Genomic DNA, 13,139 nt, shown 5'->3' with positions numbered 1-13,139 from the left:
ATAATACACTGAAAATATTGCATATCTTCTTCCATCCTCAATATTAAAATGGCTGCACAAAAATTCACCAGTTTTGAAAAGTTTTTTTAATGCATGCTAATATGATAGCTGTCACAGTACAGTCTTAACAAAATTGTTTCTAATGAAGTAAAAGAAAACTGAGCACTACTGGAGCCATCGTACTGAAAAAAACTAAATAAACTCTTAGGCCAACCCACTATTTAGGCTTTATGGGCCATATAACTTTCTCTGTTACATATTCTTCCTGACTTTTCTTCCTTTTTTTAAACAACCCGTTAAGAACTTAAAAACCATACTTTAGAGGCCAGATGAAAACAAGTGGCCAAGCCTATAGTTTGCTGACCCTTGATTTAGAGAATGATTATTCTGAAAGCTTTCATTTCCTTTCTTTTCTATCCCCTCTTCTTTGACTCGCTCACTGACTTATTAAGCATGCATTAAGTATATATCATATGCAATGTACAGGTCCTCTGTGCTAACTTTGGTAGATGATATAAAGGTGAATATGATACTGCCTGTCAACCTTGGTGGTTTGGGTTTTGTTTCACCCGAGAGCTCCTAGACAAGGCGTGATGGGTGTTGTAGTCTAGGTGTTTATTTTGCCACATGATGTGCTGTTTGGGGCTACATCTGTTTCTGGTACCTTCTAATTTTCATGAATGCAAGGCTGCCAACTGCATAGTTTTCTCCAGTTTGTGTCTGTGACTCCCTGTGGGAGCATCATTTTTGGATTTGCACAGAAAGCACCATGTGATCAGACCCTGAGTAGTGGGCATATGGCGGGTTCACCAGCAACTGTAGTGCAAGGCAGATATGCTAAATTCCAATCTAGAGACTTAGAGAGAACACCATATGTGTGATCGGGATGGCATGGTTCAAGGAAGGCTTCTTGTAAAGGTAACGTTTGCATAGGCGGGGTAGGGTTAAATTTTTATTTACCAAAAAAAAAATAGACACTTTGGATAATAAAGTAAAAGTAAGCCACAGTTTCTAATTTTTTTTTCTTTCACATGTTTATTTTCAATCTGATATTTGCAGTCAGCAATGCCTTCTTCTTTGTGTTGGGTTGGCCAAAAAGTCTGTTTAGTTTTTTCTGTAAAATGAGACACATTTTTCATTTCCACCGATAACGTTATTGATTTGGATATTTTGAGTATGTTGGCTATCTCCCACGTGGTGTAATGTTGATTGTTCTCAATGTTTTGATTTAATCACTGTCAACTTCAACTGGTCTACTTGACCGTGGAGCATCATCCAGTGAGAAATCTCCAGCACGAAACTTCATAAACCACTTTTGACATGTTCAATACACCTTCCCCAGTATACTGCACAAATCTTTTTCTTGCATTTAAGTTGTGTTTTTCTTTTTCTTTTTCTTGAAATAATAAAGCATAATATGCCAAAATGTTGTATATCTTTTTCCATCTTCAGTATTAAAATGGCTGCAGAAAAATTCACCAATTTTGATTTTTTTTTTAAATACATGCTGATATGACAGCTGTGCTGCTAGAGCCATCTTAGGGAAAAAACCAAATGAACTTTTGGCTAACCCAGCATATTAAATAAGATGAAATACAATGTTTTGAAGTGAACTACAAAATAAGATACAGGGTCTATTTAACAGCAGCTTCTAATTTTTTTACATTAAAGATTTCATTTGTTTATTTTAGAGAGATGGGAAGGGAGGGAGGAAGAGAGAAACATCAATCAGTTGCCTCTCATACATGCCCTGAATCGGGGACCAACGTGCAACCCAGGCATGTGCCCTGATCAGGAATGGAACCAGTGACCTTTTACCTTGAGGGAAGGTGCCCAACCACCTGAGCCGCACTGGTCAGGGCTACAACAGTTACTGATTTTTAAAAGTATTTTGTTTATAAATAGTTCTAGACTTAACAGAAAAGTTTGCAACAATAGTACAAATAATTCTATATGCTTTACCTATCTCAAGTAACATTTCACTATGTTAATTTTTTAATTTTCTCTCTAATGTTAAAAATACACATGCAATTTAACATAAAATTATTTTATCAAACATGTGAGAGACATGGTGCTCCTCAGCCCTGCATGCTTTAAAATGTATTTTTAAATAACAAGGACATTCTCTTATAAAACCATGGGAATTAATAGTATGTCAAACTATTATCTATAGGCCATGTTGGAATTTTACCAGTTGTTCTTCTAGTGCTCTTTACAGCAAATAAATAATTTCCTCCCTGGTCCAGGAACCATTCTAGGATTATATGTTACATTCAGGTGTCATGTCTTTATGGGTTCTTTTAATCCAAAGTACTTTGTTTTTCTTTGTCTTTTATCACTTGACACTTTCAAAAATTAGTTATTTTGCAGAATGTCCTTTAACTAGGGCTTGCCTGATGTTTTCTTGTAATTCAATTCAGATTATGCATTTTTGACAGGAATAGCACAGAAAGTGATGCATGTGTTCTGTTGTATGATATCAGGAGTTAAAAACATGGTATGCATTTGACCCGTTGCAGGTATGGTTAACTTTGATCGCTTAATTAGGATGGTGTCTGCTAGGTTCCTTTACTATAAAGTTATTTTTCACTGTTATTAACGAATATCTTGTGGGGAATTATTTTGTGACGATACTCATTTAAATACCCTGTTTCTCCTTTAGTAGATTTAGCATCCAGTGGCAATTTTTGCTTGAAACAGTTATTATGGTGGTTATCAGATGGTAACCTCCTAATTCCATCATTCCGTGTACTGACATTAGTAGTTGGAATTCAGTTGTCAGGTCAGTAGTGGGATGAGAGGAGATGGAGCATGAGATGAGTTCTCGAGGTGAAAGACAGCGGGGTTCTGGCTCAGGGCGGCGCACACAGTTTCTGTGAAGAGCTTACCCTTCACTGCCCCGGAGCTGTGAGAAAGTACAGAGAGTCCAGGTGGAACGCCTCTTCTTCCTGATGGGTCGGTCTTTTTGTTATAAAATACCCTTTTTATCTGTACTAACGTTTTTTCATTGCTTTTTAAAAAAGATTTTATTTATTTTTAGAGAGAGGGGAAGGGATGGAGAAAGACAGGGAGAGAAACATCAATGTGTGGTTGCCCCTCATGCCCCCTACTGGGGACCTGGCCCACAACCCAGGCCTTGACTGGGAATCAAACCTGCAGCCCTCCAGTTTGCAGGCTGTAGCTCAATCTACTGATCTCTCAATCTACCAGCCAGGTGTGGCTTTTTAGAGAGAGAGAAATACCAATTTGTTGTTCCACTTAGTTATGCGTTCATTGGTTGCCCTGACCAGAGATCGAACTTGGAACCTTGGCATATCGGGATGATGTTCTAACCAACTGAGCTATCCGGCCAGGGGAACATTGTTTTAGTTTGTTTTGTCTGATGATAGTACAGCCACTCCAGCATTCTTGTATGTGCTATTTGCGTGATATGTCTTTTTCTATCCTTTTATTTTCATTCTACAGGGTCCGGCAGAAGTAATGTCTGCTTGAGTGTGGTTGGTAGGGTAATAATATGGGTGTAATAATTCATAGTTTTAGTTAGAACATTTCACCTAAAATGTCATATGGTGTGCTTGTGTGTGATGTTGTATTATAGATTTACATGCTTATTATGATTTTGTAATAAAAAAGGGGTGTTAGTTGTGCTGGATCCAGTACTTGTATCTTTGAATCTAAAGTATCTTTTTTATAGACCGTGTATAGTTGGATCTTATTTTTTATCCAGTTAAGCCTGTATATCTGATGATTCTACTAATAATCTACCAGTTACCTTTGACTGCAACCTCCACTGTTTTATTTTTTTAAGCCTCGCCTGAGAATATGTTTATTGATTTTAGAGAGGAAGGTGGGGGGTGAAAGAAAGGAAAGAAGGAAGAAGGAAAGGAAAGGAAAGGAAGTAAAAAGAAAGAAACTTCTGTGTGAGAAACATAGATTGGTTGCCGCCTGTACACACCCTGACTCAGGATTGAACCCCTGCAACCTAAGTATGTGCCCTAACCAGGAATCGAACCTGTGACCTTTTGGTATATGGATGACACTCCAAGTGAGCCACCTGGCCAGGGCAACCTCCACTGTTTTTGGAGCACTCAGGCATGAACTTAACCAACTACACACAGTTGCAAATGAAGTTACTTTGGGAAGAGAATCTGAGGTGTTGTTTTTTTTTAATCAAACTTACTGGGATGACACTGGTGAACAAAACTGCACAGGTTTCAGGTACACAGTTCTACAACACATCGTCTGTACACTGCATTGTGTGTTCTCCACCCTAGTCAAGTCTCCTTCCATCACCATTCATCCCTCCTGTACCCTCCTCCACCTTCCCCACCCTCCTGTTTTAATTGTGGTAAAATATACATAACATGAAAGCTACCATTTTAACGAGTTTTTAGAATCTGTTCTTATATTAAATTTATTGGAGGAATAGCATTGGCTGATAACATTACATAAATTTCAGGCGTGCAATTTTATAATAAATACAGCATCTGTATACTCTAGTCTGTGCTCACTGCCCAAGCCTAGCCTCCTTCCTGCACGTTATATTTGACTCCTTTCACCCTCTTTGTCCTCCCCGCACTCCCTTCCCAGGATAACACCATTCTCTTGGCTGTCTCGTAGGTTTACGTTACTTGCTTGTTTTGTTGCTTTTTGTTTTATATCCCATAGCTGAGTGAAATCGTACAGTTTTTGTCATTCCATCTGGCTTATTTTACCTATAATACTCTCAAGATACATTCATTTTGTTGCAAGTGGCAGTGTTTCATATGTTTTTATGGCTGAGTAGTATAACCTTTTTTAAAAGTAGTTTACTGGCATTAAGTACATTCACATTATTGTGCTACCACCACTTCTATAAAGTTCCAACACGTTTTCACCCCGAAATGAAGCCCTCTACCTTTTAAGCAATTGCTTGCTTCCTATTTTAACCATTCCCCAGCCCCTGGCATTTACCTTGCTGCTCTCTCATCTATGAATTCTACTTACATCTCAGGTAGAATCATACAACAGTTGTCCATTTGTGTGTGGCTTATTTCACCTAGCATTTCTTGAAGGTTCATCTGTGCTGTAGCATATATCAGGACTTCATTTGTTTTTAAGGCTGATATTTCATTGTGTGGATGTACCACATTGTGTTTGTCTATTTGTTGATTGACATTTCAGGGGTATTTTTTTTCACATTTTTGTTATTGTAAATGTTGCTGTGAATATTGATGTACAAATATCTGTTCATATCCTTTCAGTTACTCGGATATATGTTTATAGGTGGAATTGCTGGATCATATGGTAATTCTGTGTTTAATTTTTTGAGAACTGCCATACTGTTTTCCACAGCAGTTGCACCATTTTACTTTCCATAAGCAATGCACGAGGAGGGTTCCAATGTCACCATATTTTTGCCAACATGTTATTTATTTATTCTTAATAATAGCTATCTTAGGGCTGAAGTGGTAGCTCATTGTGTCTTTGATTTACATTTTCTAGTGACTCGTGATGTGGAGCATATTTTCATGTGCTTTTAGGCAAACTGCATTATTTCTTTGGAGAAATACCTATGGAAGTCTCGCCCATTTGTGAATTAGATTGTACCTTTTATTGTTGTTTAGTTGTTGGAGTTCTTCATGTATTCTGGATATTTACTCTCTTGCCAGATACACTATATGCAGATATTTTCTTCTGCATGTTGTCTTTTCACTCTGATAGTACCCTTTGCACAAAAGTTCTAAATTTTTATAAAATTCTCACCTTATTTTTTTTTATGTTGCCTATGCTTTTGGTATCACAATTAAGAAATCATTGCTAAATTCAAGGTTGTGGAGATTTTCCTCTGTTTTTTTCTGAGTGCTGTAGTTTTAACTCTTAAATTTGGGTCTTTGATTCATTTTGAGTTAATTCTCTGTGTCATATAAGATAACAGTTTGGCATCATCCTTTTGCATGTGGATATCCATTTTTTCCAGAATTGTTTCTTGAAAAGATGTCTTCCCCATTGAATGCTCTCAATCCCCTTGTTAAAAATTCGTTGCCCATAAACATGAGGATTTAGCCCTGGCTGGTGAGGTTCAGTCAAGTGCCCGCCTACAAACCAAAAGGTTGCCAGTTCGATTCTCTGTCAGGGCACATGCCTGGGTTGTAGGCCCGGTCCCCAGTTGGGGGTGTGCAAGGGGCAACTGATCGATGTTTCTTTCCCACTCTTTCTCCCTCCCTCCCCCCCCTCAAAATAAATAAAATCTTTTTTAAAAAGAATTTATTTCTGGGCTCTTTATTCCTTTCCTTTTTTTTTTAAGGATTTTATTTATTTCATTTTTAGAGAGGGGAAGGGAGGGAGAAAGGGAGAGAAACATCAGTGTGTGGTTGCCTCTCACATGGCCCCCACTAGGGACCTAGCCCGCAACCCAGGAATCGAACTGGCAACCCTTTGGTTCACAGGCTGGCACACCAGCCAGGGCTCCATTGGTTTTTATGTCTGTCCTTATGCCAGTACCACACTGTTAATTACTGTAGTTTTGTAATAAGTTTTTGAAATTGGGAAGCCACACTTAGCTTTTGTGTGACTTGAAGTTTATAATAATTATTCCTCTCCCCATGCTGTGTTTTCTGCTGTCATTTATTTGTTGAAACTGTTATTTGTTAGGTTGACTTTACCACATTTTGGATTTAACTGATTTGTAACTTCATGATATCAGTTAATGCATTTTGCCCCATGTTTCCTGTAAACTGGTAGATTTCTAAACCTTATTAAATCTAGGCTCTGACTGCAGTACATCAGAAGGCACTTTTTTTTTTTTTGAGTTAGAGAAATTGTCTCCTGTTACCTATCTTCAACAGTTTCAAATTCATGCCATCTTATTTCATTTTTAACCCCATCAGTTTTCTCCCCCTTGCCTTATTTTGAAGCAATGTAAACTTAATATTTTTGTAAATTTCTTGGTGTTAATTTGGCATTTTAAATCACACTTAAACCTCATTTAATAACTATTGGAAGCTGAGAATGCTGAATATAGTTTTGTTAAATCTAATCAATCTAATCATAAGTATATTTAGGACTAGAATGTGATCTTGGCTTTTAATGTTCATTTTTGTTACTGTATGAAATATTAGTATGCTTTGTTTCAAAATACTAAAGAAAAAACCAAAGTAAAGGCATACTCTGAGTGGATCCAGAAAGAGAAAAACAAGAATGCATTGGGGATTTTATCAGTTACAGAGAATGCTGCTATGATATGCTAACATTCCCCTTGGGTGCCCAACCACCTGGTGTATCAAGGGAAGCCAGTGGTTTCCACACTCTGTACCACTTTATACAATGGTGAGTCTTTTACTGTTTTCCCTGTTGAACTATTTATTCTAAGTAAATTGGATTGTCAAAACAATTGGTGCTCTTATAAGTCAAATACATAAATGTATAGTCAATGAAGAAATAGTGTGACTACTATAAAAGAATTTTATGTTTTAAACTCTTAAATAGCTTTGTGGGGATGCCACATGAGTTCCGGAGCATGTAATTGGTGCCATTTGCTTCAGCCTTTCAACTGTGGATCTCAGCAACCACTAACGATAATCCTTTTAAGCAAGATTTAGCTGTTTTTTTACCCTTTGGCTACAGAGTACAAATAAATAGAAAAACCTAGTAAATTCAAATAATGTTTGAAAAAAATGTACACATTTTATTAGGTTTAATTGCGAGATTAGCTTATTCCCTGCGATGCAATTTCAGAGAGGCAGTATAACTTAAAAATAAAAAGTCTGGACTTTGGAACACCTGGTTCAAATATTACTCTGCTGCTCATGAACTGGGTGGCTTTGGTCAAGATGTTTAACTGCTAAGGTTTGGTTTCTCACCTGTCTGTAGCATAGGGGTGAGAGACCTGACATTGTGTTTCTGTAGCGTATGGTTTGTGGTCAGTTCTGTAAATGATACATTATCAGTCATATTCTTTAGACTTCAGGAATTTCTTTGCGCTATGTATGAGGCAAAGAGGTACAGAATCAGAATGTTAGTAATGGAAGGAATCTCAGAGGTGATTTGGTTCAAGACAGTATTTTCTAGATGAGAGAAGGTGGCAGAGCTGGAGGCCAAGTCACAGTCAGCACTGGCCCCGGAGTGCGTTAGATCAGTGCGGCTTTCCTGGGATTGGCACCGTTCGTGCTGCTGGACTTTCTGGACCGGAACTGTGCTTCTCTCTGAACGTTTTAAGTTTGTGGCTTAATTTGAGAGTTGTAATTTTATCAAAATGAGGTTCCAGTTCTGTTATTCCAGAGTAACTAATGTTTATGAGGAATACAACATTTCATTTTATTAATTTTTTTTTTCATTTCATAAGGGGCCTACTCTTTCCTAATGGAGCAAGCCTTTGGGTGTATTATGTTCTCTAATTAAATTAACTTGAAAATAGAGTCCCTATTACTGGAAATGACTTGATAGCCTGCTTTGTGGGTGTACTGCATTGTTTGGGGGGCAGGGGAAAGGCACTCGCTACATAGATTCCGACAGAGGCATGTATTATTTAGAAGTGAAAGTACTTTCAGTGATTTAACTGATTTGCAGATGTTTTTCTGCAGTTGTAAGTACAGTGCCTATTTTTAGAGGTGAGGGAAAAATACGGGAGGTGACTGGGCGTCAGGCACATCAGGAATAGAGTCTATATTTGTTCCTGGGTAGCTTTTTATAACAGAGTGATTGGTTACTTTTGGAGTAAAGACTATTATATTTAGTATTGGTTATGCCAGTAGTCTATTTTTATTTTTACTTCATTTATTTTAGTTTGATAACTTTCACTTTCTTTCCTCCTCCCTCCCTTTCGTGACCCATACCTGTTCTGGGCCTCTGAGCCAGCGAGACTTGGAGAGAGCTGCACTTGGAGAGTGCTTAGATGGCTTTTATACTTACTGTCGGACGATCCCGCCCTACAGATTGAGCACCTGTGCCTCATTGGAATGGGTTATAAGCTGTGTTAAATTTGAAAATATTTTTAGCATATTTAGTCTGTTGAATTTAATAAACATATTTAATTTTTTCAGAGGTCGAAACAATAACAAGGGACTGCCTCAGTCTACGGTGAGTAACCTGAATGTCATTTGTTTGGGAACTTGGTAACTAAAATGTGATTTCTACACAGAGACCAGTAGCCAAGGCAAAATAACTCCCTCTCTTTAGTGTCATAGGTCAGACATATATACAGGGACTGGCACAAATAACACCCCTTTTTTGTTACATAAAAATCTTTTATTACAAAATCAAAAGCATGTAATGCTGTAGCATAACAATATCACACCCAAGCATACCATATGACATTTTAGGTGAAATGTTCAAATTGCTGTCCATCTTGTGTGAGACATTTACATACCCTACCAACCACACTCAGTACTGTTACTTCTGCCAGAGCCTGTAGGGTAGGTAGGTAGTTAAATGTGTGTATATACATAATTTTTTTTAAACCCTCACTTTGAGGACTTTTTTTTTTCATTGCTTTTAGATAGAGAGGAAGGGAGAGAAAGAAACATTAATGCGAGAGAGAAGCATCAATTGGTTGCCCCCCCCATATGCACCCAGACTGGGGATCGCATGCACCTGACTTAGGATCAAACTCACAACCTAGGCATGTGCTTTGTTGGGAAATTGAACCCGCAACCCTTTGGTTATGGGGCGATGCTCCAACCAACTGAGCTACACGGGCCAGGGCTCAGATTTCTTTAATAGATCAATCCTGCTTGGTATAAAATTATTAGCTATATATGTGGTTTTTGATGATGACTGTATAAATGGTGAAATTATCTATAATATTTTTCATGTATAATGATGTCATGTGTTCTTTTATAAATGACTGAAGGCAAATTTTTCTCCTGAAAAGTAAGTGGAACACCAGAACTGGAGTTTGCAGAGCAATTTGGGTTTTTGACTTGGAATTAATGTGCTATCTTTTATTCCTGTCACTTTTCTCCCTTGGAAAGGGCCTTTTGGTTTTAAATTTCAGAACTTTTTATCAGTGAAATTAAATTGGGCATGAGTGGGAGAAGGTATAAGTTCCACATGATGGAAGAAGATAAATGAGAAGCCTAGTAATTTTTGAGACTTTGTCTTTTTTGGACGGATTTTCTTTTTTTAGAGTCAGGGAGACACACACTTTGTAGTATGTAATAAGGCGTGGTGTGGATTGATCCATATAGCACTATCCTTGATTCATGTGTGCTGAGAGCATGTAGTCAAAGGGTCTTCTATAGAGAGGCCCCCAACTCTGTCCTATTGATCTAGTAAGACATTCTCAATCCTTTTAGTGTACAGGTCTCTGAATTTCGGTGCACACAATTTTATAACAATCACCATAATCAAGATGGTAGAACAGTTCTGTCACCTCCAAAAATCCCTCATGCAACTTTATAGTGAAACCTACTCCCCAGCCGTTGATCTGTGTAGTCTGTTCCTATGGTCTTGTCTTTCCTCACATACATAAATTCACTTTTGCTTTTTGTATTGTGTGTAGTTGAAACATTGTTGGTTGGTATGACTGATTTTCATTTTGAACACCTAAGCTTCTCTAAGGAAGCAAAGGCCAAAGTAAACCAAATCTTTCTTTAATGCATATAAGGTATTACAAACCTAACTAAACATTTTGTAACAAAAATAAATGTTAATTGTAATATATATGCAAGGATAAATACCTATTGCTAATAATGTTTTTTCTTAATATTCCAGATAACTTTTGATGGAATCTATGCAAATATGAGGATGGTTCATATACTTACATCAGTTGTTGTAAGTTGTCAGATTATTGGGGAGAAACTGCCTTGGGAGTGCAAGAAAGTAATCTTATGAAGTTATAAAATGTGGGTGAATGAGTCTCTGTGTAACATTGTTAGGTCATATTTAATCAGGATAATTTAGAAAAAAGAGATAAGAATTCTACCCAAATTATTGTAACTCTTATTATAAAAAGCATTCTTGTTAACATTGCTGTGTACATAACATTGGTAGTTTCATTAGTAGTTTTTTAGTGCATTATTTTGTCACCTAATAAATTTGGAGTTAGAAATACTTAACTTCAGTATTTAAGTTTCTACTGTAGATTCTGAGCAAGATACTCTGAAGAATTTTGAGAATTCAGTGTATTATGTTTTAAAATTTTTTATTCTGTCAAGTGAACACTGGATATGTTGAATGGAGCTCGATAAGCTACAAAAAGTAAACTGAAAGCAATTACCCCCCATGACTGAGTAGCACACTGTTTCTTTGATAAATTCATTGTATGTTTTTAGGGATCCAAATGTGAAGTACAAGTGAAAAATGGAGGTATATATGAAGGAGTTTTTAAAACATACAGTCCTAAGGTAATTTTTAATCTTTTCCTTTTTGTTAAATGTGAAAGCTCATGAATCATCAATTACCATATGTTTGTGTGGTTTCCCGACAGTGTCTATTTAGTTTCTGGTTTAGCAATCTGTAGTTATAAGGTGGACGTGTTTGTCACATTTTCACGCCCAGTGCTTTACCTTTAAAGCACTTTTTAAAACCACTTTGAATGATTTTGCTCTTTAGTTTCAAATACTGATTATTTCATAGATGGTATATATAATTGAGAAGACTTGTTGCTCCGTGTGCTTATTAAAACATTTTGACCTTTTCAAGCATTGTGGACCAGAAGAGGGTGGGATCGGGTTGTTCATATGTTTACCTTCTTATTACTGTTGATGTCCTGAAGACATACCATGGTAGCAAAGACCAACTTTTAGGTGAAAGGATTTTAGAATGATGGAAAGGGTAACATTGTATTTCTGAGAAAAAGATATAACTATAAATTCTCTTGAGATGGATTTTTTTTGCCAAAGGTATGTAAGAATAGTACTTTGATGTGTTGAAGAATGCCTGTCAAGTTTTATTTTATAAATGTTTAAATATTTACTTGTGTTTTTCATTTTAGTGTGATTTGGTACTCGATGCTGCACATGAGAAAAGTACAGAATCCAGTTCAGGGCCAAAACGTGAAGAAATAATGGAGAGTATTTTGTTCAAGTGTTCAGACTTCGTTGTGGTACAGTTTAAGGATATGGACTCCACTTACGCAAGACGAGGTGAGTTTTTATTTCCTAAATATACTTCATGCTTTATAAGGTTTGTTCAAGCAGATTCTACAGGCTTTTTTAAAAAAGAAATATGAGCTTTTAAAAATAATCTAATTAAAAAACAAATGGGAACTTCAATGCATTTTTGTTGGGAAATATTTAAAACTTGAGTGGAAATCCTTGAGTGGAATCCTTGGTGCTTTTAGTAGGATAATGGGAGTTTGTATTTTATTAAAAAAATAGTTTATAAAGGATTTTCTACAGTTTTATGGTTAAGAATGCTACTGATTTTATGCAACTGAAAGTTTTTTGTCCCATTTGTTCTAATTTTTTAGTTTTATAATGCTTATAATTTTATTATGCTTATGGTTCTATAAATACTCTGGAAAGAAATCGAAAGCACAGGACTAAGGTAGAAAGGCAGCTGTGGATAGAAAATGATTATTTAATGAAGATAAATAGTAAAGTAGATCATGTATACTAGAAAAAACATTCGGCGTGTGGGACTACATTTTGAGAATATAAAAGTAATGATGTAGTGATGTTAAAAATTTAGAATGTTTCAAGTATCCATCGAGGAGGAAGATGTAGGAATTGCTGTTACTCACTTAGGGAGTGCACTTTGCAGTGCTGAGTGTTCAGTGATGTTGAAAGACTCTTCTGGGCAGTTTTGAATTTGGTTCTAAAATTCTTAAATTGATTTTTTTCCTTTTTGTCAAATTCCACAGTCACTTCTATTGCAAATTATAACTCAACAGTTGTTAATTTTTATGATTCAATTTGTGACTACAACTGTTTTTATTGTGCTAATTTTTTTACACTGTTATTTAGAAGTTGCAAGCCACCCAAATGTTAAAGCCTTTCTCTTGGACCTCTTACCAGGTTTCTCACCTATAGTCAGCTTGCTTTTCAGAAGCTAGCAGTGCCAGGTACTCTGCTTTGCAGGGTGTCTGTGTCTTTGATTCACAGCTCTTTGTCTACATGTCCTTCAGTGGCCCATACAAGGAAACAAGTCTTTTTTCACTTGTTGCCTTTGGAATTGATCTTGTTTATGGGTAGGGGTACAAATATATATATTTATAC

General features: G+C 36.6%; 1 protein-coding gene across 10 annotated transcripts in view; it reads left to right on the top strand.

The window, feature by feature from the left end:
- Positions 1-13,139, top strand: part of ATXN2 (ataxin 2) — a 95,116-nt gene that overhangs the window by 15,366 nt on the left and 66,611 nt on the right. For all 10 annotated transcript variants that reach the window (XM_036014089.1, XM_036014087.1, XM_036014083.1 and 7 more), the window contains exons 2-5: positions 9,021-9,057; positions 10,693-10,752; positions 11,253-11,324; positions 11,915-12,065. In XM_036014089.1, coding sequence (XP_035869982.1) covers positions 9,021-9,057; positions 10,693-10,752; positions 11,253-11,324; positions 11,915-12,065 — 320 coding nt within the window. The remainder of the gene's footprint in view (positions 1-9,020; positions 9,058-10,692; positions 10,753-11,252; positions 11,325-11,914; positions 12,066-13,139) is intronic.

The sequence above is a fragment of the Phyllostomus discolor genome, chromosome 13 (assembly GCF_004126475.2).
Source record: "Phyllostomus discolor isolate MPI-MPIP mPhyDis1 chromosome 13, mPhyDis1.pri.v3, whole genome shotgun sequence".
NCBI lineage: Eukaryota > Metazoa > Chordata > Mammalia > Chiroptera > Phyllostomidae > Phyllostomus > Phyllostomus discolor.
This window is presented reverse-complemented; position numbering and strand designations above follow the sequence as displayed.